General features: G+C 37.7%; 2 protein-coding genes across 3 annotated transcripts in view; one reads left to right on the top strand and one right to left on the bottom strand.

Moving 5' to 3' along the window:
• The window catches only part of PIGB (phosphatidylinositol glycan anchor biosynthesis class B), a 39063-nt gene extending 31069 nt beyond the window's left edge, over positions 1 to 7994 (bottom strand). The window contains exons 1-4 of the mRNA XM_021694023.2: positions 7862 to 7994; positions 5864 to 5996; positions 5313 to 5433; positions 1035 to 1139 (exon numbers count right to left, since the gene is read on the bottom strand). Coding sequence (XP_021549698.1) covers positions 1035 to 1139; positions 5313 to 5433; positions 5864 to 5996; positions 7862 to 7994 — 492 coding nt within the window. The remainder of the gene's footprint in view (positions 1 to 1034; positions 1140 to 5312; positions 5434 to 5863; positions 5997 to 7861) is intronic.
• Positions 7995 to 8000: 6 nt separating this feature from the next.
• Positions 8001 to 9809, top strand: PIGBOS1 (PIGB opposite strand 1). Of its 2 annotated transcripts, none has more exons than XR_002480546.1 (3): positions 8001 to 8217; positions 9061 to 9126; positions 9431 to 9809. XR_002480546.1 is itself a non-coding variant. In XM_021694021.1 (3 exons), the coding sequence occupies exon 3, from the start codon at positions 9513 to 9515 to the stop codon at positions 9675 to 9677; it is 165 nt and encodes a 54-aa protein (XP_021549696.1). In that variant the 5' UTR covers positions 8172 to 8226; positions 9061 to 9126; positions 9431 to 9512; the 3' UTR covers positions 9678 to 9809. The 2 variants fall into 2 exon arrangements, 1 of the variants encoding a protein (XP_021549696.1); XM_021694021.1 differs by having other exon boundaries at positions 8172 to 8226.
• Positions 9810 to 12302: the final 2493 nt, after the last annotated feature.

Genomic DNA, 12302 nt, shown 5'->3' with positions numbered 1-12302 from the left:
CTTTAAAAAATGTTCCAAATTTTTGTGGATTTAAAGGCTTTTCTTAAACTAGAAGAAACTAGTACTACTACTTTGGAGGAAGGATTTCAAAGGCATTACACTTTTGCCATTTTAGGTTGAGCCTTCATCTGTGTATGTAAGCACAAAATAAAGAGACTGATTTTATCCTTGAATCCATTAACAAGGACTCAATCGCTAAACCATTCTGTCTTTTTAATGCAAATAAACACACTACCTGCAGAAATGTATTATTAATAATTTATAATAATAAATATTTATTAATAAATAAATAATAAATTATATTCCAGAAATTTGTTGATAAATTGGTCACTTGGAATTTGGAACATATTTTCCAGTAGAAACAGTACTAAAAAGGTAGTAAGATTTCAAAGCTAGCTTGTATAAGTTTATTTAAGAACAAGCCAAGGAAGGTTAACCACAGTACTAAAGAATCCAATCACGCTTCAGGTTATGGTTTCAATGAGAAAATCCATTCAAGATTTGAATGTGAAATAAGGAATCTATCACTCCACTGTGAAATAAGCCAGTCTGACAAAGGACAGTTTTCTACACCACATTTTCTCCCTTACAGAGTCTAACTATTTCAAATACTCTAGCTAGAGGTGAAAGAATGCTTCAGTGAAAATGTACTTCTTAGGCTCAGTCTCAGGTCGCTGGAGGTAGTGAACAAAGGTTGTAGGTGATTTGTGAGGTAGGCAATGATTAGAACTATTCCTACTGAATTTTACAGAAAGTGAGGCAAAGACTCTGACAGCTTTGATGACTGCAGTGCTTCCAAAGGCTGTTTCCTAGGGTTCAAAGATTTGGAGGGCATCAATGGCGTCAATCACCCAGGGTGCAATCAGAGCGATATGGCAGGCACCACTTGCATTTTGCTGTTCTTCATTATGGAAGTACCTCTCTAAAGTTGTACAAAGTATCTTCTGAAGCTGTTTTGAGAACTGATTTTTCCATGTGCTTCATGCTGTTAGGAATGAAGTAAGTGACTAGTTTTTAAAGTGTTTAGGACTTACCACCCATTTTGCCATGTGCTGATTTTCTAGTTGCTTCATTATTGAGTAGAGTCTAATGTCTGCTATAGCAGACAGAAGTGCTTGGGCAAGTCTAGGAATCCAGATCTTCAATAGTTCAAAAAAAAAAGATATTAAAAAACACGTACCAGTTCACACAGAATTAAGAAATCAACAAACTGATCCAACTATCAACTGAAGGCCATTCTTAGTACAAAAATAGACATAATATATTATTCTATTGTTCTGCAAAAATACCTGCTTTTCTATAAAAATTACATTAATTTTTCAGGGAAATGCCCAAGGTAGTTTTATCATTCTCATTCTTTCTCTCTAATTTATATATTATAAATTTTATTTTTTATTTTTTTTAAAGATTTTATTTCTTTATTTGAGAGAGAGAATGAGAGAGAGCACATGAGAGGGGGGAGGGTCAGAGGGAGAAGCAGACTCCCTGCCGAGCAGGGAGCCCGATGCGGGACTCGATCCTGGGACTCCAGGATCATGACCTGAGCCAAAGGCAGTCGCTTAACCAACTGAGCCACCCAGGCGCCCACAACACTACTACTTTTAATGTAGATAGCCAACAAAACAGTTCATTGTGTTAAGGTTCTATTTTAGAAGCACATTTAGTGATTTTCATTAGCATAACAATAGGTTAAATTTTTTTTTTTTTTTTAAAGATTTTATTTATTTATTTGAGAGAGAGAGAATGAGAGACAGAGAGCATGAGAGGGAGGAGGGTCAGAGGGAGAAGCAGACTCCCCGCCGAGCAGGGAGCCCGATGCGGGACTTGATCCCGGGACTCCAGGATCATGACCTGAGCCGAAGGCAGTCGCTTAACCAACTGAGCCACCCAGGCGCCCCAACAATAGGTTAAATTTTTATGAATCACTTATAGTAATGTGTGATAGGTATCACACCAAGTACTTTATATATATATCAGCTCATTCAGTCCTCCTAACAATCCCTGTGAGACAGGTACTGCCTTATAATTGAGGAAACTGAGGTAAAGAGACGTTAAATAATTTTCTCAAGGCTGCACAGCTACTTAGTGTGGAAACCAGAATTCAAACCTAGGTCTTCCTGATTCTAAAGCCTGTGCTCTTAACTACTAAGTTACATTACTTCCCCATCCTGCAATATAGATAATAAAATGAGTTATTTTTTTTTCCATAAAAGGACAAGTATTCTACAATTATAGAAACATAGTAATCAGATGACATTAAAAAGTAAATTTAAGAGCAAAACTAAAGAGTAAATGTATTATAACTTAATTACAGTTAGTAATTCTAATGCTACAAATGACATCTTTGAGAGTTTTAAAAAAACGTGTCACAGTTATTAACAAAATAACACACTGATAGAGCACAATTTAATCTAGGTTTGTTCAAAAGATGTGTTTCTAAAATATATTTAAGTTTGTATTTTTGTTGGATCAACATTCATTAACTTTATAGTATAATTAGAGTGGCTCTACTTTCAGGTGTCAGTGGCTTCTAACACCTTCTAACACTTTTAACACATGTTCCTCTTCTTTGTTAGTAATCTGTAAATAAATGTTTAAGTCTTAAAGGTATGATGTACTTCATAATTTCACTTAAACTCTGCCCTGTAAAATACAGCAAAAGGCATCTATATACATACCTTCTGTTTTCTCTGCATAGAGATGTATACGCTTCATTCTTACCTCTCAGGCCTGAAAGTAGTTCATGTGAGAAGTCAGTTTGGCTACAAACTTAATATAAGCCAACAGTATGAGGAACCACTAAAACTAAAAGAATCCTTGTGCATTGACAGAAGTATAACATTTGTAGGATTAATGGTTCCACTATATTCTGAACTAGTTACCCTAGCTTTCAATATTATATTCAATTTGGAGACCTACATTTTAAGACAGATATTAATAAATTATAAGATGTCTAAAGGACATTATCTGATTATGATATTTAGAAATGGAGATGTTTATCCTGGACAAATAAAACTTTCTGAAGGGTTGTTTTGTAGCAATCTTGAATTTAAAAGAAGGTAGATTTGGGGCGCCTGGGTGGCTCAGTCATTTAAGCGTCTGCCTTTGGCTCAGGTCATGATCCCAGGGTCTTAGGAGAGAGCCCCATGTCTGGCTCCCAGCTAAGCGGGGAGCCTCCTCCTCCCTCTCTCCGCTGCTCGTGCTCTCTCTGTGTCTCAAATAAATAAATAAAATCTTTAAAAAAATAAAAATAAAAGAAGGTAGATTTTAGCTCAACACAAAAATAAGTGGAGATGTAAATTCCCAGTTATTAGAAGTCTCTCCAGACTTTTAAGATACTGTAATTTTCTAGGTTTATAGTAAGGACCTGAGAAGAATTAAATAATAGTTGCATATGACTCTTGGAAATAAAAAGTAGAGGGGTGGGGCAAAGAGAAGGAACATGCAAGGGGTAAACCTTGAGTATGATATTGTGTTGGCAGCTTATCATTCTCCTGTTCTTTAAGCTCCTGATCCCTCCATTAAGCTCCAGAGGTCACATGCCCTTACATGTCTTCTGACTATTGAAAACCCCCACTGTGGCACCCTATTCAGGTCTCCCTTCTATATCCCTTTCTTCTAATGTGTTCTAAGCCAGTGCTGTCCAGTAGAGATATAACACGATCCATGTACGTAATTTAAAATTTTATAGTAGCCAAATTAAAAAATAAAAAAAATCCCAAACAGGTAAAATTAATTTTAGTTATTTTGTTTAACCCAATATATCTAAATTATTATTTCATCAAAATAAAAAAATTACAGAAACATTTTACATTTTTATTTTGTACTAGGTTTTTGATATCCAGTGTGAATTTTATACTAATAGCACTTCTCAATGTGGACTAGCCACATTTCAAATATTCAGTAGACACATGTGGCTAGTGGCTACCATATTGGTGCAATTCTAAGCCATTCCTAATTCTGTATACACACTTTATGCAGTTTAGGGAGAAGCTATCTGGTAAGAGCACCAGGCTATGAATGAAGCAGACCTAGGATCTAGTTTTAGCTCTGCTTTTAATATGCTGTGACCTTGGTCTATTTATTTCACTTCTCTGACCCCTTCTGGTTTCAAAAGTATGTAATCTATGCTTAAAATAATCAATATGACAGTATGAATGACTAACTGATAGCATCTTAATGTTTCTCCACCTGGTCAAGTTCCAGATAGGACAGAGGATTTGAGGGGGACAGTGGGGTGGGGATGGGGACTACAGGAGGTTTACTTTAAATCACAAAATGGCCAGGTGGGTCAGCTACAGGTTGAGGGAAGTGGATAGGTCCTGGAGGAATAGGAAGTTTTCTATCTTAAAGACTCCTTCATTCATAATATAACCTACTTCTTGGGATATAAGATATCCTTGATGACATTATGTATATTGCCTGTGGTTCCAGACTTTATGGTTATCCTACATAATCTAGAAGCCCTGACAGAAGGGAATTCAAAGCCCCTAACTTCCACACGTGTCAATGGGAGAAACTCTGCTACTGCTCTAAATTCTCCTTCCCCATGATCCTTCCATGTGTCTTTCCAGGCTCCAAGAAACCCTCAGGATTTGGACTGCCTTTAGAATTCTGGGCCACTTCCCTACAGAAAATGGGGAAGGCCCAAACTTCTGAGTCTAATCTGAGGACAGCTTAAAGGATCTTGAGAGTGACTTTAGAGAAACTTTGGCACCATTAGTTCTTTGGTACCTTCTTTTGGCAACTGACCCCAGAAGTTCATGATCTGGGAATTACAACCCTACTTACTATTGCTGCCTAATTACTACACACATAGCACAATGATTGTGCATATCATTAAATTCTTGTCAAATTAATTTTCTCTAAAATTTAATTTCAACACTAAATCCTGAATGGGTTTATATATAGTCTTCATAAGCTCATATAAAATGGTCTTCTGCTCACAAGTTAAACAAGATACAACACTGCCCTCGTGTGATTCTTTCATGAAAGAAGAATACTTCTAAAGTCCAAATAATTAATATAAAATGTAGTCATTCTGAAAGTCTGAATATCTTAACAGGATTCCTTGAAGTAGGACACTTTCATGCTCAGCTTTGTGTTTCAGCACACAATGAGGGGTTACACATCACAGTATGTCTTTGAACTGTGGGCTGCCAAGATATGGTCAGAGTTTAGCAACAGTATCTTTTTAAAAACAAACTTTGTGATACCAATAATGTCATTGAGTTAATATACATTAGCCTTTTAAAAAGGATGGAATAAATCGACCTTTAATAACTATTTTCATTACTTTTATTTAAACTTACCAGCAGCTGAACACTATCTTTTCCCAAAAGATGCAGAATCTTGTAAATGCTTGCAAAGATTAAGGGATAAGTGTAACCCCTCAATCTTTCTGTCCATTCCCAGGTCAAATAACCATAATTAGTAATATTAAGGACTAATGTTAAATAGCACTGAAACAAAATCTATTTGATTTCTGTGCATAAAAAATTTCTATTTTTTTGATAAAGAAGCTTAAAACCACAGCATTTTATACTGGTTATTTGAATTAAAAATGCAATTGGCCAATTAAACTCATAACTTCTTCAAGAAGGGAATGTGTTTTTTACTTCATCTATATCCTCCACAGTACTGAGCACTATGGGAATACCTGCTGGTTAAAGGCTGAGTCAAGTATATTAACATCAAAGAAAGGTAGAAGAAATACTAGTGTAAAATAATGGTATACTTTGATAAGTTAAAATTACTTAGAGAATATATGGAAAATTGATTGAAAATATATAATAGAAGCTGGCACAATTTCTAAGATGAATATACATTTCTAGTCTGGAAAAGAAACTACAAAGGATATTTGAAAACCATGTGATGTGCAACTTCAAGAGACTGCCAATATTCATCTGGAACAAAACTTGTCTGGACTAAAAAACAGTTACATATTCGTAATGCTATGGTAAACAAGACCAGATAAATGTTTTCACCAAGAAGATCTGAAAAACAAAACAAAACAAAACAAGTAATTGTGGCACAAAAGTCAGGCAAGTTCCACTTGCAGAACTAAAATCTGCTGCTCTGGTTGGCGCCTTGCTCAGACTCTGTGAAGTCACAGTAGAGAACTCTGGCCCAGCCATGCTACTCTCAAAGCAGACCTGGGTTGACAGTTATATGAGGGCCGGAGCCTCACCACTGGGAAATCACCACTCCTTTCATTTAACCAGTCTTTCTGCAATTAATTGTATAAGGAGAATAGTAAGATATCACTGAAAAAGAGATACAGTTAACTAAGGCCTTAGGCTAATTAGGTGATATCCTATATGGGTAGCTAATGAAAGAAATCAGCTAACAAATTACTAACTTAGGATCAACTCTTCTATATATATCAAATGGTCCTCTGCATGTTTTTAAATAGCCCTTATCGATGCTTACTCTATGCAAGGCACTGAGTTCATTCCTTCACATGCCTCATCTCATTTAATCCTCCACATCATGCTAAACGGTAGGTATTGGCCCCATTCACATATGAGGAAGTTGAGACGAAGAAGTTAAACCGCCTTGTCCAAAGTCAAAAAGGCTGCAATTACTAAACGGGATTCAAAACCAGGTCTATCTGCTGCCTCCATAGCCCTGCTCTTCGCCACAAATGGAGAGCCTGCAAGCTGAATACAGAGTTTTTTTTTTTTTTTTAATGTGAATTTAGTTGTCAACATTTAAAAATCCGACTTTATATTAAAATCTGTATTACAGCATTTCACACTAAGATCTGACAACAAAGCTCAACTGGCAACAACTGGCTGGTTCTTTAATAGAAAGTGCTTTAATTTATTCAGACCCCTGTTTGGCCTCCTGAGTATTTGCGTTTGCATTCTAATCCATTGTGAGCCTTTTGCTATAGTTCTAGGTTCCTGCCACTCTCCTTCCTTATTCTCCAGGAACACATTTAAATATTTTTCAGACAATTGGTACATTCAACACAACACACACGCCCCATCTCATCTTTCAGAAGCACTTAAAGAAACACCCCGACTGAACTATATCTGCTGAAAGAAAACCCTTTACTCTGTGGACTGGTGCAGAATAAACAGTACTCCGAGCTGGCCCCTGAACAAGTGATCTTGATCAAGATATACCTAAAAGTTCAACTATATATCTGTGACACGTATGGTAATTTACCATCGTTACTAACCTTTACCCAGAGGGATCCAACTTCTAACAACGGAAGGGTTAGGGGAAAAGAACGAGAGAACTCGGGCTCATCTACAACTCCCTTTCCCCCGTCACAATCCTCCTTCATTTAGCAAAATGATTCTCCCCTTTCTCGGTTTCAGGTTTCCACAGGGAAACTCGGCATTCTTTTCATGCCGCTTACACAGTGCTCCGCACATATAAGGCGCAAAATATTTATTGAATGAATGAGAAGTCCATCTTTATATTAAATACCCCCGTCTGACAGATCAAAAGCCCGCTTACTGGGGTGATTTTGCTCCTGTCATCATCACACCGGACCAAAGAGAAGGCGGGGATGGGGGCTGGGAAAAATAAATGGGCTGGGAGTCAGACCTGGTGCAACCCCAGGAATCAGTCCCTCCGTAGCTGCGAAACCTTACGTAACTCCCACCGCGGGTGTCCCCTTTCTAAAATGCGGATGGCTACGTCATGTCAACTCGCTCCGCACGGCCGCGGCAGAACTAACTGATGCAGAACAAAGTGCCACGCAAGCGGCAGGAATGGAGAATCCGGTCTCGAGTGCACTACGATTTCGTGGCAACCCCGCCCAGCAGATGGAGCCCTAGCTCAGGGTCCGCGGCTTTCCGCCGCCACCGCCTGGGAGCTCGACTCCCGCACCCCACCCGCTCACCTCCACGGCGCTCGGTGCTCTTCCGGGGACTGAGGTACAAAGTTGACTTTCTCTTTCGCAGCTTCATCTTCTCATGGGAGCGGTTCTGGAGGCCGCGGAAAAAAAGTCGGCCATCGTCGCCCTCTTGCTTCATCCTGCACCTACTTCGAGGTCTGCGGAGGATCCCCTGACACCTCAGTCCCCGCGATGAGGGGACTGCAGTTGGAGGAACGCGCGTTTCTCTTCCGCTCCCTAAGTTTGGCCTCTGCAGCAGCCGTCACACGCAGGCGCGGAGGTAGCTGGGAAAAGGCAGTTTCCTCACAACGACCCCCGAAGTTTGTGTGTGCCACCGAGTGCTGCAGGTTTGTTTGGCACGGGTAAGCTTGGTAAGCTTTGTCGCGAGCTCGCTTGCGCGTTTTCTTTGGCTTATCCTTCTCGTGAGGTTGCTGTCTCCCTTTGGCTTCGTGGTCTCTGCGCCCTGTTTTCTCTTCCGGAGACTGCTGGAAGGAGCCGGAGCTCCCCTAGGCTAGGGCAGCCGAGAGGCGGGGTCAGCGACGCGAAGCGACAGCCGAACGGTCGGAGATGTTTAAGTGGTAATGATAATAGTAATGATAATTACGATTCCCTCCCTTCCTTCCTCAGCGGGCGGTGAACCATAGCATTCTTGGTAAGCTGTCATTTATCTAGTTAACCGTCCAAGAGCAAACAGGCATTTCTTTCCCATATTAGTTTAAATTACATTTTAGCGATGTTAAAGACAATCCAGTTTCTAGTATCGGTTCTGCCGCTAATGATTTCTGTAACCTCGGGCCGGTCTAGGAGACGGTGAAAGACTGTTATAAGAAAATATGTAAATCCGTTACTCTGCTTTCCTCTTTCATAAACATCTGTTTTCTCCAGAGACTATGGTGTTCCCAAATATAACTTTCTGAGAAATACTGGAGTCTTTACTCCTCAGTTGTTAAAAGTAAATCAGTCAAATCTCCTTTATATTATAAAAAATGTATGGTGATAAACATAACATAAAATAAAATAAATGGATGGCAAGTTATTTCATGTGTTTGATGTCTACTTGTACCTTCTAAAGCATCAAAGGGAACTCATAAAATCTTTTATCCTGCTTTAAAAATTGTTTTTAATTATGCATATTGCCAAAAAACATGAAATAGTAAAAAAGGGCTAATAATGAAAAGTAACAATTCTCTTTCTTCTACTTCCAGATTGGATTGGCAATCACTTTCAACTTTTGGGGGGAGCTGTTTCTTTCAGTGATTAGTTTTATGATGGTATGTCAAGGTGTAAAGAGGATTTCTCTTACCAGCCTCTCCCCCAGTTTTGCCATTTTAAGAATTATTTATTTAAAACCATTGAGAAAATTCTATAATAGGATTTAGCTTTGTCTTACACCATCCCCTAATCCTCATTTGTCATATTCCCTGTATATTTATATTCCTATTTTAGTTAAATCAAGTGATATTTACATATTATGATGAAAATACTATTCACTCTGGAACAAAGTAGTGACCTGGAATCTTTTAAAAGGATGTTGTGCTAAGTTACTGCTTTGCTTTCCATTTTCTTTATACACAGATCTGAAGATATTTCCTGGATGTGGACTGTAATTTTTCAAAACCACGGTGTGGCAAAAGCACTGTATAGCATTTGTTGAAAAATGTTTGGGAGATTGACTCTTCCACAACTGCTTTTTGCTAGCATCCTCGGAATTGCTGGAGGGATGTATATTTATCAACCAGTATTTGAACAGTACTACCGAGATCAGATGGAATTAAAAGAAAAGTTGAAATTGGCACAAGAATCAGAAGAGAAGAAAAGTTAATACTACATGAAGTTGAAATGTAATTGTTTAAAGTTCTATTGAAATTATACATTGACTATAAATAATCTAGTAAAAACTTCTCAAGTATATTTTAAACACAAATAAATCATAGGTAATGATTTTAAAACAAGCACTGTCAATTTTAATGTTTAATTTTATTTGTCATTTTTTAAAATGAATGTCTTAAAGAATATTTTGTTTCCCAGTTGACGTTTATTTTTCTGGAAATGCAGCATATACAGGATCAAGGGATGACAAGACTCTATAAAATAGCTGGGAATGGTGTTTATAGTACTGGTTATAGATGAAGTGGATCAAGTTAACCACCTCAGGCAGAATGCCCCTCAAGTAGCCTACAGTTAGCCGATTTAATATACATGAGCAGTCTTTCAGCCCCAGGCAGAATGAAGGAGTAAATTGAGAATGGGGGTAGCTCAGATCGAATTGAGGTTTTAGTTAAGATAGATGGTATTATATAGGATAGCAAATATGACACAGATCTGTTTGTTTAACCTAAGCAAATTTGCATTAATAATGGTGCAAAGGGTGGAATTAATTAGTTACAAAGCTATTTTTCATGTAGTTACAATGTTTTTTTGAAATTGGTAGGAACTGATAATTACTTATTCTAATAATCTTAAGCTTATACTTTCACTGAGAGCTATCAATGTAATCACATGTACAAGATGCTTTATTTAAATCAACTCATTTTTATTATCGATTTCTTTTTCTTGAAAAGTAAATTTATTATAGCTTAATCTAAGCTGTCTGTGTTCAATGGAGGCCAGCATGGGTAATTTTTAAAAAAGGGAGTGAAAAAATATTACGAAAATAGTGCATGTACATTAAAAAATTCAAACAGTATGGAAATGAACAAACTGAAAGGTGAAAATTACTGTATACATTGATTTAATCAGCACCTTCAACAGTTTAGTGTAAGCCTTTGAGACTTTCTTCTATGCACATAAAAATATACATTAAGATTTTAGTTCATATACCAAGTATTTACCATGTGACAGGCTTAGCTTTGCTTGAACTACACAGCTAGACTGGGGTTGTGTTGTATGAGTCTTCTCATTGTGGGACCCAGGCTCAAGGAGAATCTCCTTTCTGGGATATGACAATATAGGATTGAGACAGAGAGGAAACTTGGAATTGTAAGCTTCTGCTCATTTGTGGCAAATATCAAATCTTCTCATATTCTTTTGGTTTAGAGCATGTCACATGGTCAAGCCCAAAGTCAAGGGCAGAGATACAGACTTTGTACAGGGTGCAGAGTCAAGTCACATGATAATGAGCAGGAATATATGATCCTGTTGTATCCAAGGAATGATAATCCTATCTAACATCAATTTAAATTGAACTGCTTTTGATCCTCCTTTTGAGAATGATGCATTGGTCAGTTTAGTATTTACATACCAAGTGGCAGAGAATGAGTTAATTTTTTTTCTAATAAAAATATTGCAGCCATTTATATCAAGGTCACAATGAGATACCACTTCACAAACTTAGATGACTACAAACAAAAAGATGGAAAATAACAACTGTCAGCAAGGATGGGGAAAAATTGAAACCCTGATAGGCTGCTGGTGGGATGTAAAATTGCAGTGGCTGTGCAGCAGCTTGGCAGTTACTCAAAAAGTTAAACAGTGTTACCGTATGACCCAGTAATTCTACTTCTAGGTAGATATCCAGGGGAAGTGAAAACGTCCACAAATTTGTACATGATTGTTCAAAGCATCATTACTATAATAGCTAAAAAAGTGGAAATAACACAAATGTCTATCAATGCATAACAAATTGTAGCACACGATAGAATATTACTCAGCCATAATTAATGAAATAGTGACATTTACAACATTAATAAACATTGAAAACATGAAAGAAGCTGAACACAAGAAGCCATATGTTGTAATTTCATATGACATGGCTAGAAGAGGCAAATGCAGAGAAAGATTAGTGGCTGCCAGGATATAGGGTTTCTTTTTAAGGTGATGAAAATGTTTTGGAACTAGATAGTGGTGGTCAGCGACAACTTTGTCAATATAATTTTTAGTATTGAATTGTACACTTTCAAACTCATTTTACAAGGCCAGCATTACCCTAATACCAAAACCAGATAAGGATGCCACAAAAAAAGAAAGTAACAGGCCAATATCCCTGATGATCCCTGAATTGTACACTTTAAAGTGGTGGACTTTACTGTGTGAGAATTAGATCTCAATAAAGCTGTCTTAAAGAAAAAGGAGGGATGCCTGAGTGGTTCAGTCAGCTAAGCATCTGCCCTCGGCTCGGGTCGTGATCCCAGGGTCCTGGGATCAAGTCCTGCATGGGGCTCCCTGCTCAGTAGGGAGCCTGCTTCTCCCTCTCCCTCTGCCTGCCGCTCCCCCTGCTTGTGCTCTCTCTCTGACAAATAAATAAGATCTTTAAAAAATAAAAAAAGAAAAAGGATAACTCTATCCAGAATAGCTGCAATTAAGATAGTCCATTGTTTTCTGCCATAATCCATCTAGTTTGTTTTTTGTGTGTGGTAAAAAAAAAATACATAGCATGAAATACATTATTTTTACAGTTTTTAAGTGTAGAATTCAGTGGCATTAAGTACATTCACATTGTTGTGTAACC

The sequence above is a fragment of the Neomonachus schauinslandi genome, chromosome 9 (assembly GCF_002201575.2).
Source record: "Neomonachus schauinslandi chromosome 9, ASM220157v2, whole genome shotgun sequence".
Classification (NCBI taxonomy): domain Eukaryota; kingdom Metazoa; phylum Chordata; class Mammalia; order Carnivora; family Phocidae; genus Neomonachus; species Neomonachus schauinslandi.
Note: the sequence above shows the minus strand (reverse complement) of the source record. Positions and strands in the feature narration are given on the sequence as shown.

Excerpts from the sequence above, each read along its gene's own strand:
- PIGBOS1 (XM_021694021.1), top strand. The coding sequence starts at position 9,513 with ATGTTTGGGAGATTGACTCTTCCACAACTGCTTTTTGCTAGCATCCTC.